The sequence below is a fragment of the Rosa rugosa genome, chromosome 5 (assembly GCF_958449725.1).
Source record: "Rosa rugosa chromosome 5, drRosRugo1.1, whole genome shotgun sequence".
Taxonomy (NCBI): Eukaryota; Viridiplantae; Streptophyta; class Magnoliopsida; order Rosales; family Rosaceae; genus Rosa; species Rosa rugosa.
Genome location: NC_084824.1, coordinates 9,463,953 through 9,477,048, shown reverse-complemented (window position 1 = coordinate 9,477,048; position 13,096 = coordinate 9,463,953). Strand labels below are relative to the sequence as shown.

The window sequence follows — 13,096 nt, the reverse complement described above, 5'->3', positions numbered from 1 at the left end:
TTTTTCACCGAAATTTTTCTACTCTCAAATCATGATTTTTAAGCATTTCTTGTACTGATGAAATACGAATATATCAACCCGATTGTTTTTTTTATAATTTTTCAAAATTATAAAGCAAAAAATTCAAGATTTTGGCCTTTGACGAATTTTGTGATCACTCTTTAACTTATGAAGCATGAATATAGCATCACCGTTGACAGTCAGGCCTTTCAGAATTGTTCATTGGATCACACACCAATGGGCCCAGTATCGGGCCCAGAGCTATATAGCATTGCAAAAAAAAAAAAAAAAAACTGCTAGCAGTTGACCCAACGGCAACGGTCGCAAACCCAACGCCACTGGGTGGTCATATAATGAGAGGGTCTGAAAGACCAATACGAACGCGCGAACTCAGTGTCGATTCCCAACTTAAACTCCAAACAACAATTCGCGGGCTTTACCTTGTCAATCGAATTCCTCCAATTCCAATTGCTCTTCAAGTCTCAGAATTCAAACTCAAAGTTCGGCGATTTACCTTTCTATGCTACTGATTTAGGGTTTTTATTCCACCCTACTTGAGCCACTGATCGGTGTATTAGACAATGACAATGTAAGTACACAGTTTTATTTTCTGCAAATTATTATTCTTTATGATTATTTGGTTTCTGGGTAATTGAAATCAGTATATGATTATTCTGAAAGGATCCTACTTTATGATACTTGTGTGAGTTTGTTGATTTGGGTTGGTCTGATTTTGTGTTTTTAGGGGAGGTGTTAAGTTGGAACTTCGTTGTCCCAAAAAAGTATACAGTGTTGCACTTGACCCTAACCCTGATTGGACCTTTGAGGATCTAGTTTCCGAGCTAAATGCCCTTGAAATCAAGATCAACAGCGGTTCTAAGGTTCCACTCCCATTTGCTAAAGATAAATCAAGGTGTGTATGGATATTTGTGATTCATCTTTTGCTACTAATGGCTGAAGAGCTTTGCTTTTCTGAGATTTGTCATCTGCTGCATTATTTAGGGATATATCCAATTGGAAGAGTAATGGGAGAAACTCTAGTAGCCCGTTTGTTATGCGTGTGTTTGAGGATGACATGGACAACATTGACGCCGAAGATGAGGAGGTTCATGATCAGAAGTCCATGGTTGCTAAACGGTTTAATTTTGATGAACTCTATCTCAGGTATCACGCACTTGAGTTTTTTTTTTTTTTTTTTCCATTTGCACTTGTAGTTTGTTATCTTTATTATCATATATGCTAGGCATTCAAGATCAGTCATTGAAGATAGTCCGGATATCTTTTACTTATCTTCCTAAATTTCTGTTAGAGATTTAGCTTCAGAAGTCTTTTCACTATAGTAATTTAGGTATTTTACAGACCCCTATTAAAAGGTATGATTTATGGTTCATTTTATCTTTCTATCTTTTAGTGACAGTGATGATTCTGGTGACGAATCATCTTTTGGCGCCGAACCTTACCTAATGGAGAAGGTTGATCTAGTGGAAAGTGGTTTGCTCGAGCTATCCCGTGAACATCAGTTCAAAGTTAAGGTGTGTAGCTATGTAGGTGGTTTAAGTGTCTTGCTATTTTAAACTTGTTTATGGTGTATCATAGTCTTTGAGAATCGTTAGCTACACTATATATATGTATTTAGCTATATGATATTCAGTATGTTCACAAACTCTCGTCCTTTGTGCTATTATAATAACTACTCATTTCTGGTGGTATCCCTGTACCCTCTGTCTCCCTGTCCCAAAATTCCTTCTGGTTACAACTAATGTAAGGAGATAGGATGTTCATTTCGCTATTTTGTTAAGGCTGCATTAATACAAATTTCAATTTAATCTGTTCATAGTGAAGTATTTACTTTGTTGACTTTGTAAGACACATTAGAGAAGCTCATGCTTTATTATGTGTCAATGCACAGCATATACATTTGAATTTTGGTTTGTGTTTGTGGTCTTTCATCCTTGGTGTATTAATAATTGTGATTGGCTTGACTTGCAGGAGGAAATTAGGAACCAAATATCAGCATTAGAGACAGAACTGAAGAGTGAAACTGACAAGTCTATTTCTGCACTTGTTCGAGTTGAGAAATATAGAAAAGAAAGATCTGAAATGGATAGAAAACTAGACACTCAATATCAACGCAAGATGTAAGATTGCATGTTTCAATTTTTTCTCCCTAAAGTACTGTTCATGACTATTTGTTCCGTTTGTTTAATCTGATATAAGTGTAATCATGTCTTAATTACCTAAGCTTTCTGATTCCATTTAAGAAAACCTTACTATTAAAATAAAATATTAAAGACAACATTAAATCTGAAATTCCTTATTTAATGCTCTTTTATTATTTCTTGGTTCCCAGTAATCTCTCCATGCTTGTTTTTTCCTTTTTACTAGTTAAATCAATAGATATTCAAGGAAACAGTTTTAACAATTCCTTGTAATACCCTGTAGAGCGGAAGCACTTGATAATCACTTAACTGTTGTCCAGCGAGACCTTGAAGTCAGATCTCAAATAGAAGAAAGAAAAATAAGAATTGATGCAGCTTATGAAGATGCTAAACGAAAGGAAGCTGAAGAAAAGCTTCGACAAGAACGAGCTAAAGCGGAAGCTGAGGTCTTTTGGCTTATTCTATATCTATACCATAATTACTTTCTTGGTTAATTTTATGATATTGTGTATTCAATTCTGCCCTGCTATGTTATGTCTTTACCTGTCCTCTTTGATGTGTTGCACAGATTTTTTTTTTTTTTTTTTCCGTTTTCAGTCTCAGAGTTGCAATTCAAGTAAAAGCTGTTCCGTAAACTTTAGGGCAAAGAAAAGAAATGAACTTTAGGGTACTTGGTTGATATCTAGAGTTCCACACCAATTTCCTCAAATCCCACATTCGTGCTAGAAAAGCATTCCTCTGAATGCAACTGACCTATCTCAGTTAAATTCCAGTTAGCTATTCCGTTCATCTGCATCAGCTATTCCATTCATCCCGTATTCCCATCCATAACTGGTTTGCCAGACATCTTGCCATGTTGTCCTTGGTACCTCTGTCCCGTATATATATTGTTTTCCATAAAAGAGCTCTGGTGTATATACTGGATCTTTAAGCAGTCTTACACAATTACTAATTACTAATAAGATAATATTATAAGTGCAGGCAAAAAGAGTTGAGGAAGCAAAGAGAGCTGAGGAAGCAAAAAGAGCTGCTTTGGAAGCTCAGAGAAGAGCAGCTAATGAAGCTGCAGCAAAAAAAGCTTCTGAAGCCTCAAAGAGGCCTGATACTGATGCCAATTTGGGAACTTCTAATGCTCAATCCGGTGGACCTCAAGTAAATAAGCCAGCAGCAGGAGGTATTCCTCATAAATGGGAAAGAGAAACTCTCTTAAACCTTTTTTTCATCATTGCATTTTCAGTTGTTCGTTGAAGAAAATTTTCCATCATCTAAGGCATGAACTTGGTTAACTGATGGCAGCTAACAAAATCAGGGCAGCTGAAAGTGCTTTAAATTTAGAGCAGAGGAGACTACAAAAGTTAAAACAGTTGGATGAAGAAGTCCAGGCACTAAGATCAAGTTCCAATGAGGTCTGCTGGCAGACTAACTTCAACCTCTGAAGGCTTTATTTTATTAGTTTTTGAATCAATGATTGGTGCTGTTCTTTTCACTAGTTGTTTACAACTACCAATTTGGGTTAATATATATTTGAATTTCTGTTTCTGGAGCTTGCTATTAGAATGCATATCGTTGTGGATTCCTTTTCCTAAATGCATTCTCTGCATCTTAAATATTTTTCTTTCATACTGTTTCCTGTTTTTGATGATTTTTATTATAATATCATTATGGAATTGTTGCACTACAGTTATTCTAATCTTCTCTTTTATATTTTAATCTCTACTTTTATGCTAGTTTTTCATGTCATGTTTTTATTTATTTATTTATTATTATTGTTTTTTTTAGAATTTTGGGAAGTACGAGAGGCAAATTGCTAAGTTGATCCAACAAATTACAGGAACAACAGAAAATGTCAGGTGAGCTGGATGCGCAATTACATAATGTTGCTGGTTGACATTGTTTTAATGCTTTGCTTTGTTCTGTAATACTACTTACTGTATTGAATTTCTGCACATGTGCCATCTAGTTGCTTTCATAGGGGGTTTGGTACATGCATTATGGCTTGAAAAATTTTCTCTGTTTTGCTCATTTAAGTAGAAGACTGACAGGATGATATTTCTGGTCTTGCATGAAGTTTGCTATTAGTTAGGATTTTGTAGGCCAATCACCTACTCCTTTCATCTTCGTTTTGTACTATGTTTTTCCATCATTAAAGCCATGTCCAAAACTAAACCCTGGTTTTCCATCATGTCCTTTATAGCCATACTTTCTCTTAGTTCACTACAATAATATATTTCCCATGTACCGTTTCTTTTTCTTAAAAAAGAACTGTAACTCTGATACTGTTGTCATAAAACTAAGCCATATCAATATGATCAAGATACTTTAGTTGTATAAAGTTGAAGCTCTTACTCTTAATGCTACGAGAAAAATTATTTTGAAGATGCAAGTAATGTACTTTTTGCAGACAAAAAGAATATGATCTACTCAAGATCTTTTGCGATGCACGTTGCCCACAATCTATCAAAACTGCAGCATTGGCAAAGAAGGTAATGTCAATTGTTTGACCTGCAAAACACGCCCATTTCTTGTTCCTTAATTACATGTGTATTTGGGTACAATGTCCAGGATTTGTTCAGATTCCAGTACATGAAATCTATAGTTTTCTATTTATAGTATCAGAATGCTCCACTTTTGTTTGGATATCATGCTGTTATCATGCTTTTTTGACATTCCACTTCCTCTAATAGGACAGGTACTAATGTTAAAACTATGCTGAATGGTTGGTTATTTGGATATTACAGGTCGTCTCCAACTGTAAACGCCCGGGGAATCCTGCATTTGCACAAGCATTCGTCATTGTTCGCATTACTTCAAAGGTACAACTTGATGATAGAGCACGTTGTTAATGAAAGAGATTACCATCTCTTTTCATGTGTTTGCATGTGGACATTTATGTAGATGATGTCCTTATGGTTCAAATGTATTTCCATAATGATATTATTTGTACCATTTAACATAGATCATGCTACATTTTTGTATATGTGAATCAGGTTCCACATGCAATGGACCTTATCCTTGCTGAGTTACACAAAGCTTGCATCTATACAGTTCCAAAGCACTACTCACGGGTAAGTGAATCTCTTAAGTCTTAATTGACATAAGTCTTTTAATTGTCTTTTGCCTCTCTATTTGATCCTTAGTCCCATTTAGTTGATCAATAAGTGGGTGTATAGAAAAGTTCTCTTCTGATTTGTTATCAATTTGATACAAACCATGGAACCTTATCCACTGTTGGTTGGTTTTGATTATGAAGAGGAGATGTGAAAACTTTTAGCAAAGATCAAGTCTAGTATAATTTAGATCTTATTTACAGGAGACATATATACCTATTTTGATGCCAAAGTCACACAATAAGGAGTAGAGATGCTGAACTGGTGTTCAATCCATGGATTGATTGTTTAAAAGTTCATGATTGTTAATCTGCAACCTGCAGATTCACACTTTCTCCTGTTTACCCTCTCAAGTTGTTTGTTCAGAAAAGATCAAACGCTCTTTGCGATTATTATTACTATTACTTTTTTTGACTTTGCAATGATTTTTATTGAATTTGAGGAGGAAGAGGAATAAAATAACCAAAATAAAGCTTTGATTTGATCCTTTTTTCGTTCCTTTCTTTTCTCTAGGAGACACTGCTGCTAGCCTTCATCACATCAACATTGGCAACATGTCATTGCATATATAATGCTGCATACATGGTGCTGTGGTCGAGGTTGGCATCAGAATCTTCCCTATTGTGGTTGAGTTGATGTGTTTGGCAGTTATGAACGGAATTCCTTGCATTTTTGATTCTTTAGTAATCATAATTGCTCTTTGGACCTAGCATTAGATGTTAAAAAGGTCTTAAAACCAGAGATATGCGGTGCAGATTATTCACTTCGCCAATTAAGATTATTATCTGCATAATGTTTCAACCTTAAAAGACACTTCTATATCCTAGTTCTTGTTTTGATTAGAAGATGAATTCCGAATTCTGAGTAGCTAATAATTAATGCAAAAGAGTCTAGTGATGGCTGTATTGTATGAACTTATTTGCTGCTAGGAGGGAACATTAATAGGTGACCATGGCATGCTGTGGAGTTGACAACGTTGCTGGCCATAAATTTTGGACATTGACACTTTTTTTTTTTTTTGTTCTTTCTGTGGATACTCTTACGGATTATGAATTTTTAACTACTGCAGTCAGCATTTGGATCAAATGATACCTATTATAAAGCTCTTGGATTCCAAGAAGATGACGAAGGAAAGATTGAGAGCGTTGACAGTTATTTGACACGATTAGAATCTTATATGAAGCTATATGGGGCACTTGTTCAGGTTTGTCCATACGATTCAAGCTTAAGTTTTGAAATGTTTTCTAGCAATTATTAGTTATGGTTAATACGATCTAGTTTGCTGGTATGCGCTAAGCATCTTACTTGAACTGTTTTAGCAGACGGAGATGGATAATGTACATGGCCTGAAAGAAGGTTGGGCATGGCTTGCAAGGTTTGTGAATGCTCTTCCTGCGAACAGATATACTGCCGTTGCACTTGCAGCATTCCTACGTGTAAGTTGTTACGGAAAGTTCACATACTGTAAAAAAACAAAATAGGAGAAAATGCTTTGACCTAATACGTTGAATGTTTTAACAGATGGCGGGTTATTCTCTCTTCAGAAAGTATAGAAATCAATTCGTGAAGTTGTTGAACATGGTTGCAGACAACTTCTTGAATGCACTAAAAGAACAAGGAGATTCACAGCTAAGCCCAGTTATTGTAGAAATTGACTCCTACATAAAGGACAGGGAATTCCTTCGTGAGCCTGAGGGAAGGCAATTGAAGAGCAATTTGCAATCAGATCTTTCTGTGCCGTAAACTAGATTACCAACAGTATTGCTTTCAGAGAATGTGTCAGTTTTGTTTTCGGTCATGTTCTGTATTTGTATAATTTGGTATTTATCCCCGGTGAATGGAATACGTGAATTTCAAGCTCTTGAGTTGGGGGGGGGGGGGGGGGGGGGGGGGTCATGGATGAAATGGTTGAGCAAAATCAAGCTGCAGTCCAGTCCGGATTTGAACAAAAAATTTGAATGGAATGAACCAAGCCAAAGATCCCATCATAGTTTTCTTTCTTTATGCAAAGTTTCCTTGGCGATCTTAGCTGAAGTTAATTTCTGATCGTGCATGAATATCGATTTTTAGTAAGCTCATACTTCAAACATCAAATGGTTTTAGCAAGAGGAAATCATAAATATGGCAAAACTAGCTAGCAAATACTTTAATCAAATTCTGTCAGACATTCCAAATTCGTATCTGTTTTTCAAAATACTATACAAGACAAAACCAATCAATCAAAAAAAACAAGAGAGAGAAGGATGGCCCGGACTTGTGGCCAACTCTGATCTAATCCTAAATTTTCTTATATACAAGATCATCAAGCATGATGAACCACAGTGGTTTACTTTACAAAGAGGCTTCTAATGGAAATGTTCAGTTTAAACCTTCAACAAGCTCACTTCCTTCAGGAAACACATCACAACGAAGACAGTGTAGAGTACTCCTGCACATCCCAGAACTATCCATCTTTTAGCAAAGAGCATCCGGAGACATAATATTTTCTGATGGCATGTAATTACATTATACAAATGGATAATGATACTCCTCCACTTTGTGCCCCAGGTACATAAGCATTTGATCCAGCTTTCACTCAACTGAGCATAACTCACGAGATTATCTGAGCACTAAAATTCTTGGCTATGTGCAGAAAATTCAGACTAAAAGAGTTTTATTCTAGTTTGGATTGAACTCCGGCAAATGGGGCATGCTTGGAGGTATTCTCCACAGTCACAACAAGTCTGCAACACAAAACCAGGACCAAAAAATTACTAATAAACAAAAGATCCACAATCTCAATATGCATCCTTATTGTAACTCAATGTCATGAACCTTTGCATAGAGAAAATAGTCTACCTGATGCCCACAACCGAAGGCCATGTCTTTCGGATTAGTAAGACAGATGGGGCAAACCTGCATTATGAGAAAAACAAAAAGATAAGAGGTGGTAAGGTACGTGATTGTGTATTTATTTGTTGATGAATCTATAACTAGATCGTTGATGCATAAGCACCTGATTATCATATGTTGAATGAGGAGGTGCGCTGACTCCTGCATCATATCCAGTATGAGGAGGAGCTGTCCGCTGCTGAAAACTGCTTGAGCCGTATCCAGTATAAGGTCTAGTGTTGTTTCTAACGGAAGAGACTGCAGCAGGTGGGGGAAGAGGAATTCTGTCTGGGGAATTCCCATTTCGTACTCTGCGTGATCAAGGAAACAGATTTTCATATTATTACAAGTAAAGATCAAACTGGAAAAAAGTACTACTTGCATGTTAAGCTTGAATTTTTACCCCAACAGGTCTAGCGCTATGGTGGCCTTATATTGGGAAGGTATTTCCATCAAGGCTGAAAGAGCAAATTCTGTCTGCTTTCTCGATAGATCCACATTCTTTGACATGATTTCGGTAAAGTTCACAAACTACAACATCACGAAAATTAGTCATTGAGAATTATAACACAATTAAGAGGTGTGAACGTACATGACAAGTAACCTACTTTTGGATAACTAAGTGACACCATTACTCACCTGCAAGTTATCAAATGCCCGAGAAGGGATGTTGTCATCGAATTCCTTCATCAGGTCCCAGGGCCCATCTCCAACCCCGACTAATACTATAGACAAGGGGTAATTGCTGCCAAAAAAACAATTAAGCATATGAAAGTATAGGTCAGCAACCAAAATCTTGTTATGGAAGATCTCCGCTGAGGTTATAAGAAAGTGTTAATATATAGGAAAATTTACCTTGCTCTTACAATTGCATTAATAGTCCTTTGTTCTTGTGGGCTTAGTTGACCACGTTGTGTATCAATACTTCTTGTCACCTATGACAATGACAATATTTCGTAAGGCAATAGGAAGCAACAACTAGACTAAGATTTTTGCTTCTGAGAACGAACTAGAGGTATTGTAATTCAATAGTTCAAAATCATGCTCATTCTCTCTGGTGAGTCATGTTCTAATATATAGCTTAAACCAAAGTACCTGACCATCGGCAATGATCAGCAAAACATGGTATTGGCCTCCACTTTGCTCAACAATAGTCATTGCCATCTCAATAATGGGTGCAAAAGATGTAGGTCCTGCAATAAGGAAACAACAACAGGAATGTACAACTTCATAAATTTGCTGGTATTGATAATGCAACAGATATTGACCAAGTGGAACAATTAGAGGCTACAGCACCTGCAAGTCGAAGAGTTGGAACAATTTCTCTATATCGTGTCAGCACTTCCTCGAATCCAGTACAAACGCAGTCATCTGGATAGAAGCTGAAGACATCTTGATCATGTGTAGATGCTACAAGAATAGACAAGAAATATGTCATTTTCATGGTCCAAACAACATAGAAATAATGCCTGCGACAAAGCTCTGCATTCAATTACCATCTCCAAACCCATAGCATGGAATTAGATTATCTTCATCAAAAGCGGACAATGTCTTCCCGATAATCGATATTGCTTGTTCATAGGGATTTTGACCAGTTCCAATGTGATGCAAGCTTTTCCGACCAAATGACCTCGAACCTGTTGAAATTAATAAAGAGGCAGAAAACAAATCTTAAGCATATTGCATGCATTACCTTCAACCAAAGAACTTATTAGCATCTCAAGTAATAAGGCTAAACCTGTCCACTCATTGCTCTTTGTGAAGTCAATGCCAACAATCAGATTAGAAGACTCTAGGCCAGCTTGTGCAAGAGCATTAGTAACCTGTGGTCAATTATATGAATAAGAATACTGGATACAGTTTAACGTTGTCATGTCAAAGCTAGATTTACACAGAAAAGTTAAAAAAAACATGCTGAATCAATATTGTCATTAGGTGTCACTTACTCATCACGTCAATCAATATTGTCAATTTCATTAGGTGTCTCTTATTCCATGACAAATGAAGTGATTTTGAAAAGCAGGACGTACAGACACAAAAACATGCTGCATAAGTTCTAACCTCATCCAAGGAGCGATAATCGTCAGATATCTTTGAGTATTTCCTGTCCAGTCTCCTCCTTGGCAGTTGTGAGGAGGGTGCATAGTGATGCTGAGGTGTAGCAATATACGGGTCTTGCTGAGCATATGGTACTGATTCCGGGTACTGATTCCATGAGGAAGAAGAAGCAGTTGAACCACTATGAGAAAACCTAGAACTCGACTCTTTGGAGCTTCTACTTCCCATCGCAAGTACAATAACAGAATCTAGAAAATCACCAAGTTAAGGAAACACACCAAATCTGCACTATTTATTTGCTGGGAAAAACTGAAACTTGGTTAATATAGCTAGTTGCTCTAAATGTGAACAAGAACATTCCTTATGGACATTTCTCAAACTCTCACAACAAACAAACCAAGACCAAGAACATAGATCATATAACGCAGCCAAAGGTGACTGATTCAACCGAAAGCCGACCATTTGAAATCAGTTTTGTTACCAACCACTGAAATAGTTGCAAAGTTTACTTCTATATATTTCTACATTCAAGAAACTCCCAGGCAATTTCAGGAATAAATATAATGAAAACAAGGTTCTGACTTATGACTCAATCACAATCCTGAGTGATGAACACGAATAAGTAAACTAATTCTTATTCATTAAGAAATACGAAGAATATTATATCTACGTAACCGGGCCTCCAAGAAAACCAGGCACGCAACTTTTTAATTTATACACTTGTTCCATTTGAAACATGAATTAAAATGTTTTATTTGATTAACCTCAAAAAAAAAAAATGCTTTATTTGAAACGTGAATTAAAATAAGAATATGCAAATCATAAATGAATAACTAAAATAATTTCCATGTTATCCTAATGCATATAACAAATTAATAAATACTAATCAATATAAGAAAATTAAGCATCAGAATGGGGATGATTGGAAAAGCTCAACTAACAAGTAAGAGACCTCTGAAACTGGGGATGAATAAACTAATGCTAGATTAAGGAAACAACTAGGGTTAAGCAACAACTACAAGTGATCGACTAATATATACTTAATATTGGATTATTGATGATGTTCTAGAGGTTGGATGATAAGTATATCAATAGGGAGATAACAGGCAATTACCTTCCACAACAAGTCAAAAGGGCTTTGTAACACGACTGTCATTTTCTGGGTCCAATGTTGTTGACGTCTGGGTTTATATGGTAAACTTGGGAATTACGAGGTCGACACCAACAAGGAGTTTGGGTTTGAAAATGACAGATTTTACATTCATTCTTGGTCTCCATGAACTAGTCAATTTCCTCTTTCCAGAAAAAGAAAAGAATCTAGTCGGCTATTTGATTGCAAAGCCCATTTTTGACATAATACATGACCGACTATTCGGCAATGCAACTGATTTTGGGCTAATATTGACAAGTTGGAGTCATGGATTCCACTATACTCATACTCATCATGACGAAATTGCATCTCACCTCAGCTAAATCCACCCTTACTTAATCCACCCTCACTAAATCCGCCTTGAGGGAATCTTATCCTCCTTGAAGGGATTGTGTCTCGCTTCACCCAAATCCACCTTGAGGGAATATATTGTGCTCCGCCCAACTTAATATTCCTCCCTTGGCGGGATTCTCCTTTGCTGTGCCCAAAAAGCTATTACCGAAAACTTTTGTTCCCACAATGCCCCCTTTTTCTTTTTGCGCGGGAACCCGAGCGGAAAAAGAAAAAATCTTTCGAGCCATGCCGTCTATATTTTGGATGTCAGTCGCCTCAACGGTAATATCTAAGAAGGACATTTTTCGCCGTGGCGCAATCCGACCTCAACGATTTCCACCGTGATATAATACCTCAACTCTCATGGAGCACCCACCATAACACAACTTTTATTTAATTATTCTCCATCGCGGCGTGAAAGTCCTCCGGTGCATAATTGCTCTGTTGTAAGGAAGACTTTCTCTGCATGGTGGGGGCCTTACTAGTTCTCTATTCGATCTACGAGACTGCAATCTTTCTTCCATGCCCCCAAACTATCCTATGGAAATATGTACAACACATTACCTTTTGATTTAGACCCATATCAACTTCTTCTCCGGGACAAGAGACACTTTTTCTCTTTCTTCAATACTTAATTCAAAGCTTTACCTGATAACTTGTACTCCCTTTTCACGTTTCCTATGCAACCTTGTTTTTTATTCTTTCTTTAATGCTTGCTTCAAAGTGTTTTCTGATCATTTGTACTCCTTACTCACGTTCCCTATGCATCCCACTCTCTTCCTTATTTTTTATTCTTTCCTTCCCTTAGACCTCTTAAATAAGTCAACTTCTTCCTCTTTACACATCCCGCAGCCGTGCAATTCCTACTTAGGCTATGTTTGGGGGGGGCTTTTTTGCTCCTGTGCTTATAAGCAACAGCAAGAGAAGTGTTTGGTAAATCAGCTTCACCCCTGCTTCTTTCAGAAGCCCTGGCTTTTAAGCTGGAAAAGCAGAAGTCTGGAGACCCCAGCTTTTGGAAGCCAGAAGCCGCTTCTGCAACTGTAGCTCTATTCACTGTAGATTAATGACACTTTGATAATACCAGCGATTGCCCTCCCTTTCTTAAAGATATTACAGACGACCTTCCTCGGTCCAGGTCCTCGCGATCGCGGTCCCCTCTTCAAATCCAATTGCAGAGGCAGTCCAAAGCCACCAAATCCGTCTCCAGGTCTTTTGGGTTTGGGTCAGGACCAATTGGGTTTGTTCATGAGCTAGCTGGTAGTTTGATTTTATGTATTTAGCTAATTGGGTTTGGGTTTGGGTTTGTTCATGAACTAGCTGAATAATATGACAACAATGGAAGTTTGATTTTCTGTAATTAGCTCCAATACCATATATTCAGGATGAATGACCAATCATTTTTTTTTTTTTTTGACTTT

General features: G+C 37.0%; 2 protein-coding genes across 5 annotated transcripts; one reads left to right on the top strand and one right to left on the bottom strand.

Annotated features, from left to right (window-relative positions):
- The first annotated feature begins 313 nt into the window (after window positions 1–313).
- Window positions 314–7,123, top strand: LOC133712560 (mRNA export factor GLE1). 4 transcript variants are annotated; one of them, XM_062138662.1, is made up of 15 exons: window positions 314–589; window positions 746–913; window positions 1,003–1,164; window positions 1,412–1,532; window positions 1,990–2,138; window positions 2,443–2,605; window positions 3,141–3,333; window positions 3,456–3,565; window positions 3,939–4,009; window positions 4,561–4,642; window positions 4,898–4,972; window positions 5,147–5,224; window positions 6,336–6,470; window positions 6,586–6,702; window positions 6,788–7,123. In XM_062138662.1, exons 1-15 carry the CDS (start codon window positions 582–584, stop codon window positions 7,007–7,009), a joined length of 1,854 nt encoding a protein of 617 aa, XP_061994646.1. In that variant the 5' UTR covers window positions 314–581; the 3' UTR covers window positions 7,010–7,123. The 4 variants fall into 4 exon arrangements, with proteins under 4 accessions (XP_061994646.1, XP_061994648.1, XP_061994649.1 ...); XM_062138664.1 differs by lacking the exon at window positions 6,788–7,123 and adding an exon at window positions 5,780–5,865 and having other exon boundaries at window positions 6,589–6,702; XM_062138665.1 differs by lacking the exon at window positions 6,788–7,123 and adding an exon at window positions 5,780–5,865.
- Window positions 7,124–7,395: 272 nt separating this feature from the next.
- LOC133708647 (E3 ubiquitin-protein ligase RGLG2-like) lies at window positions 7,396–10,885 on the bottom strand. Its single transcript, XM_062134121.1, has 11 exons — window positions 10,199–10,885; window positions 9,876–9,960; window positions 9,634–9,774; window positions 9,434–9,547; window positions 9,233–9,330; window positions 8,993–9,072; window positions 8,777–8,882; window positions 8,541–8,668; window positions 8,262–8,448; window positions 8,105–8,161; window positions 7,396–7,989 (listed from the first exon to the last, which is right to left on the bottom strand). Exons 1-11 carry the CDS (start codon window positions 10,421–10,423, stop codon window positions 7,909–7,911), a joined length of 1,302 nt encoding a protein of 433 aa, XP_061990105.1. The 5' UTR covers window positions 10,424–10,885; the 3' UTR covers window positions 7,396–7,908.
- Between the last annotated feature and the right edge of the window lie 2,211 nt (window positions 10,886–13,096).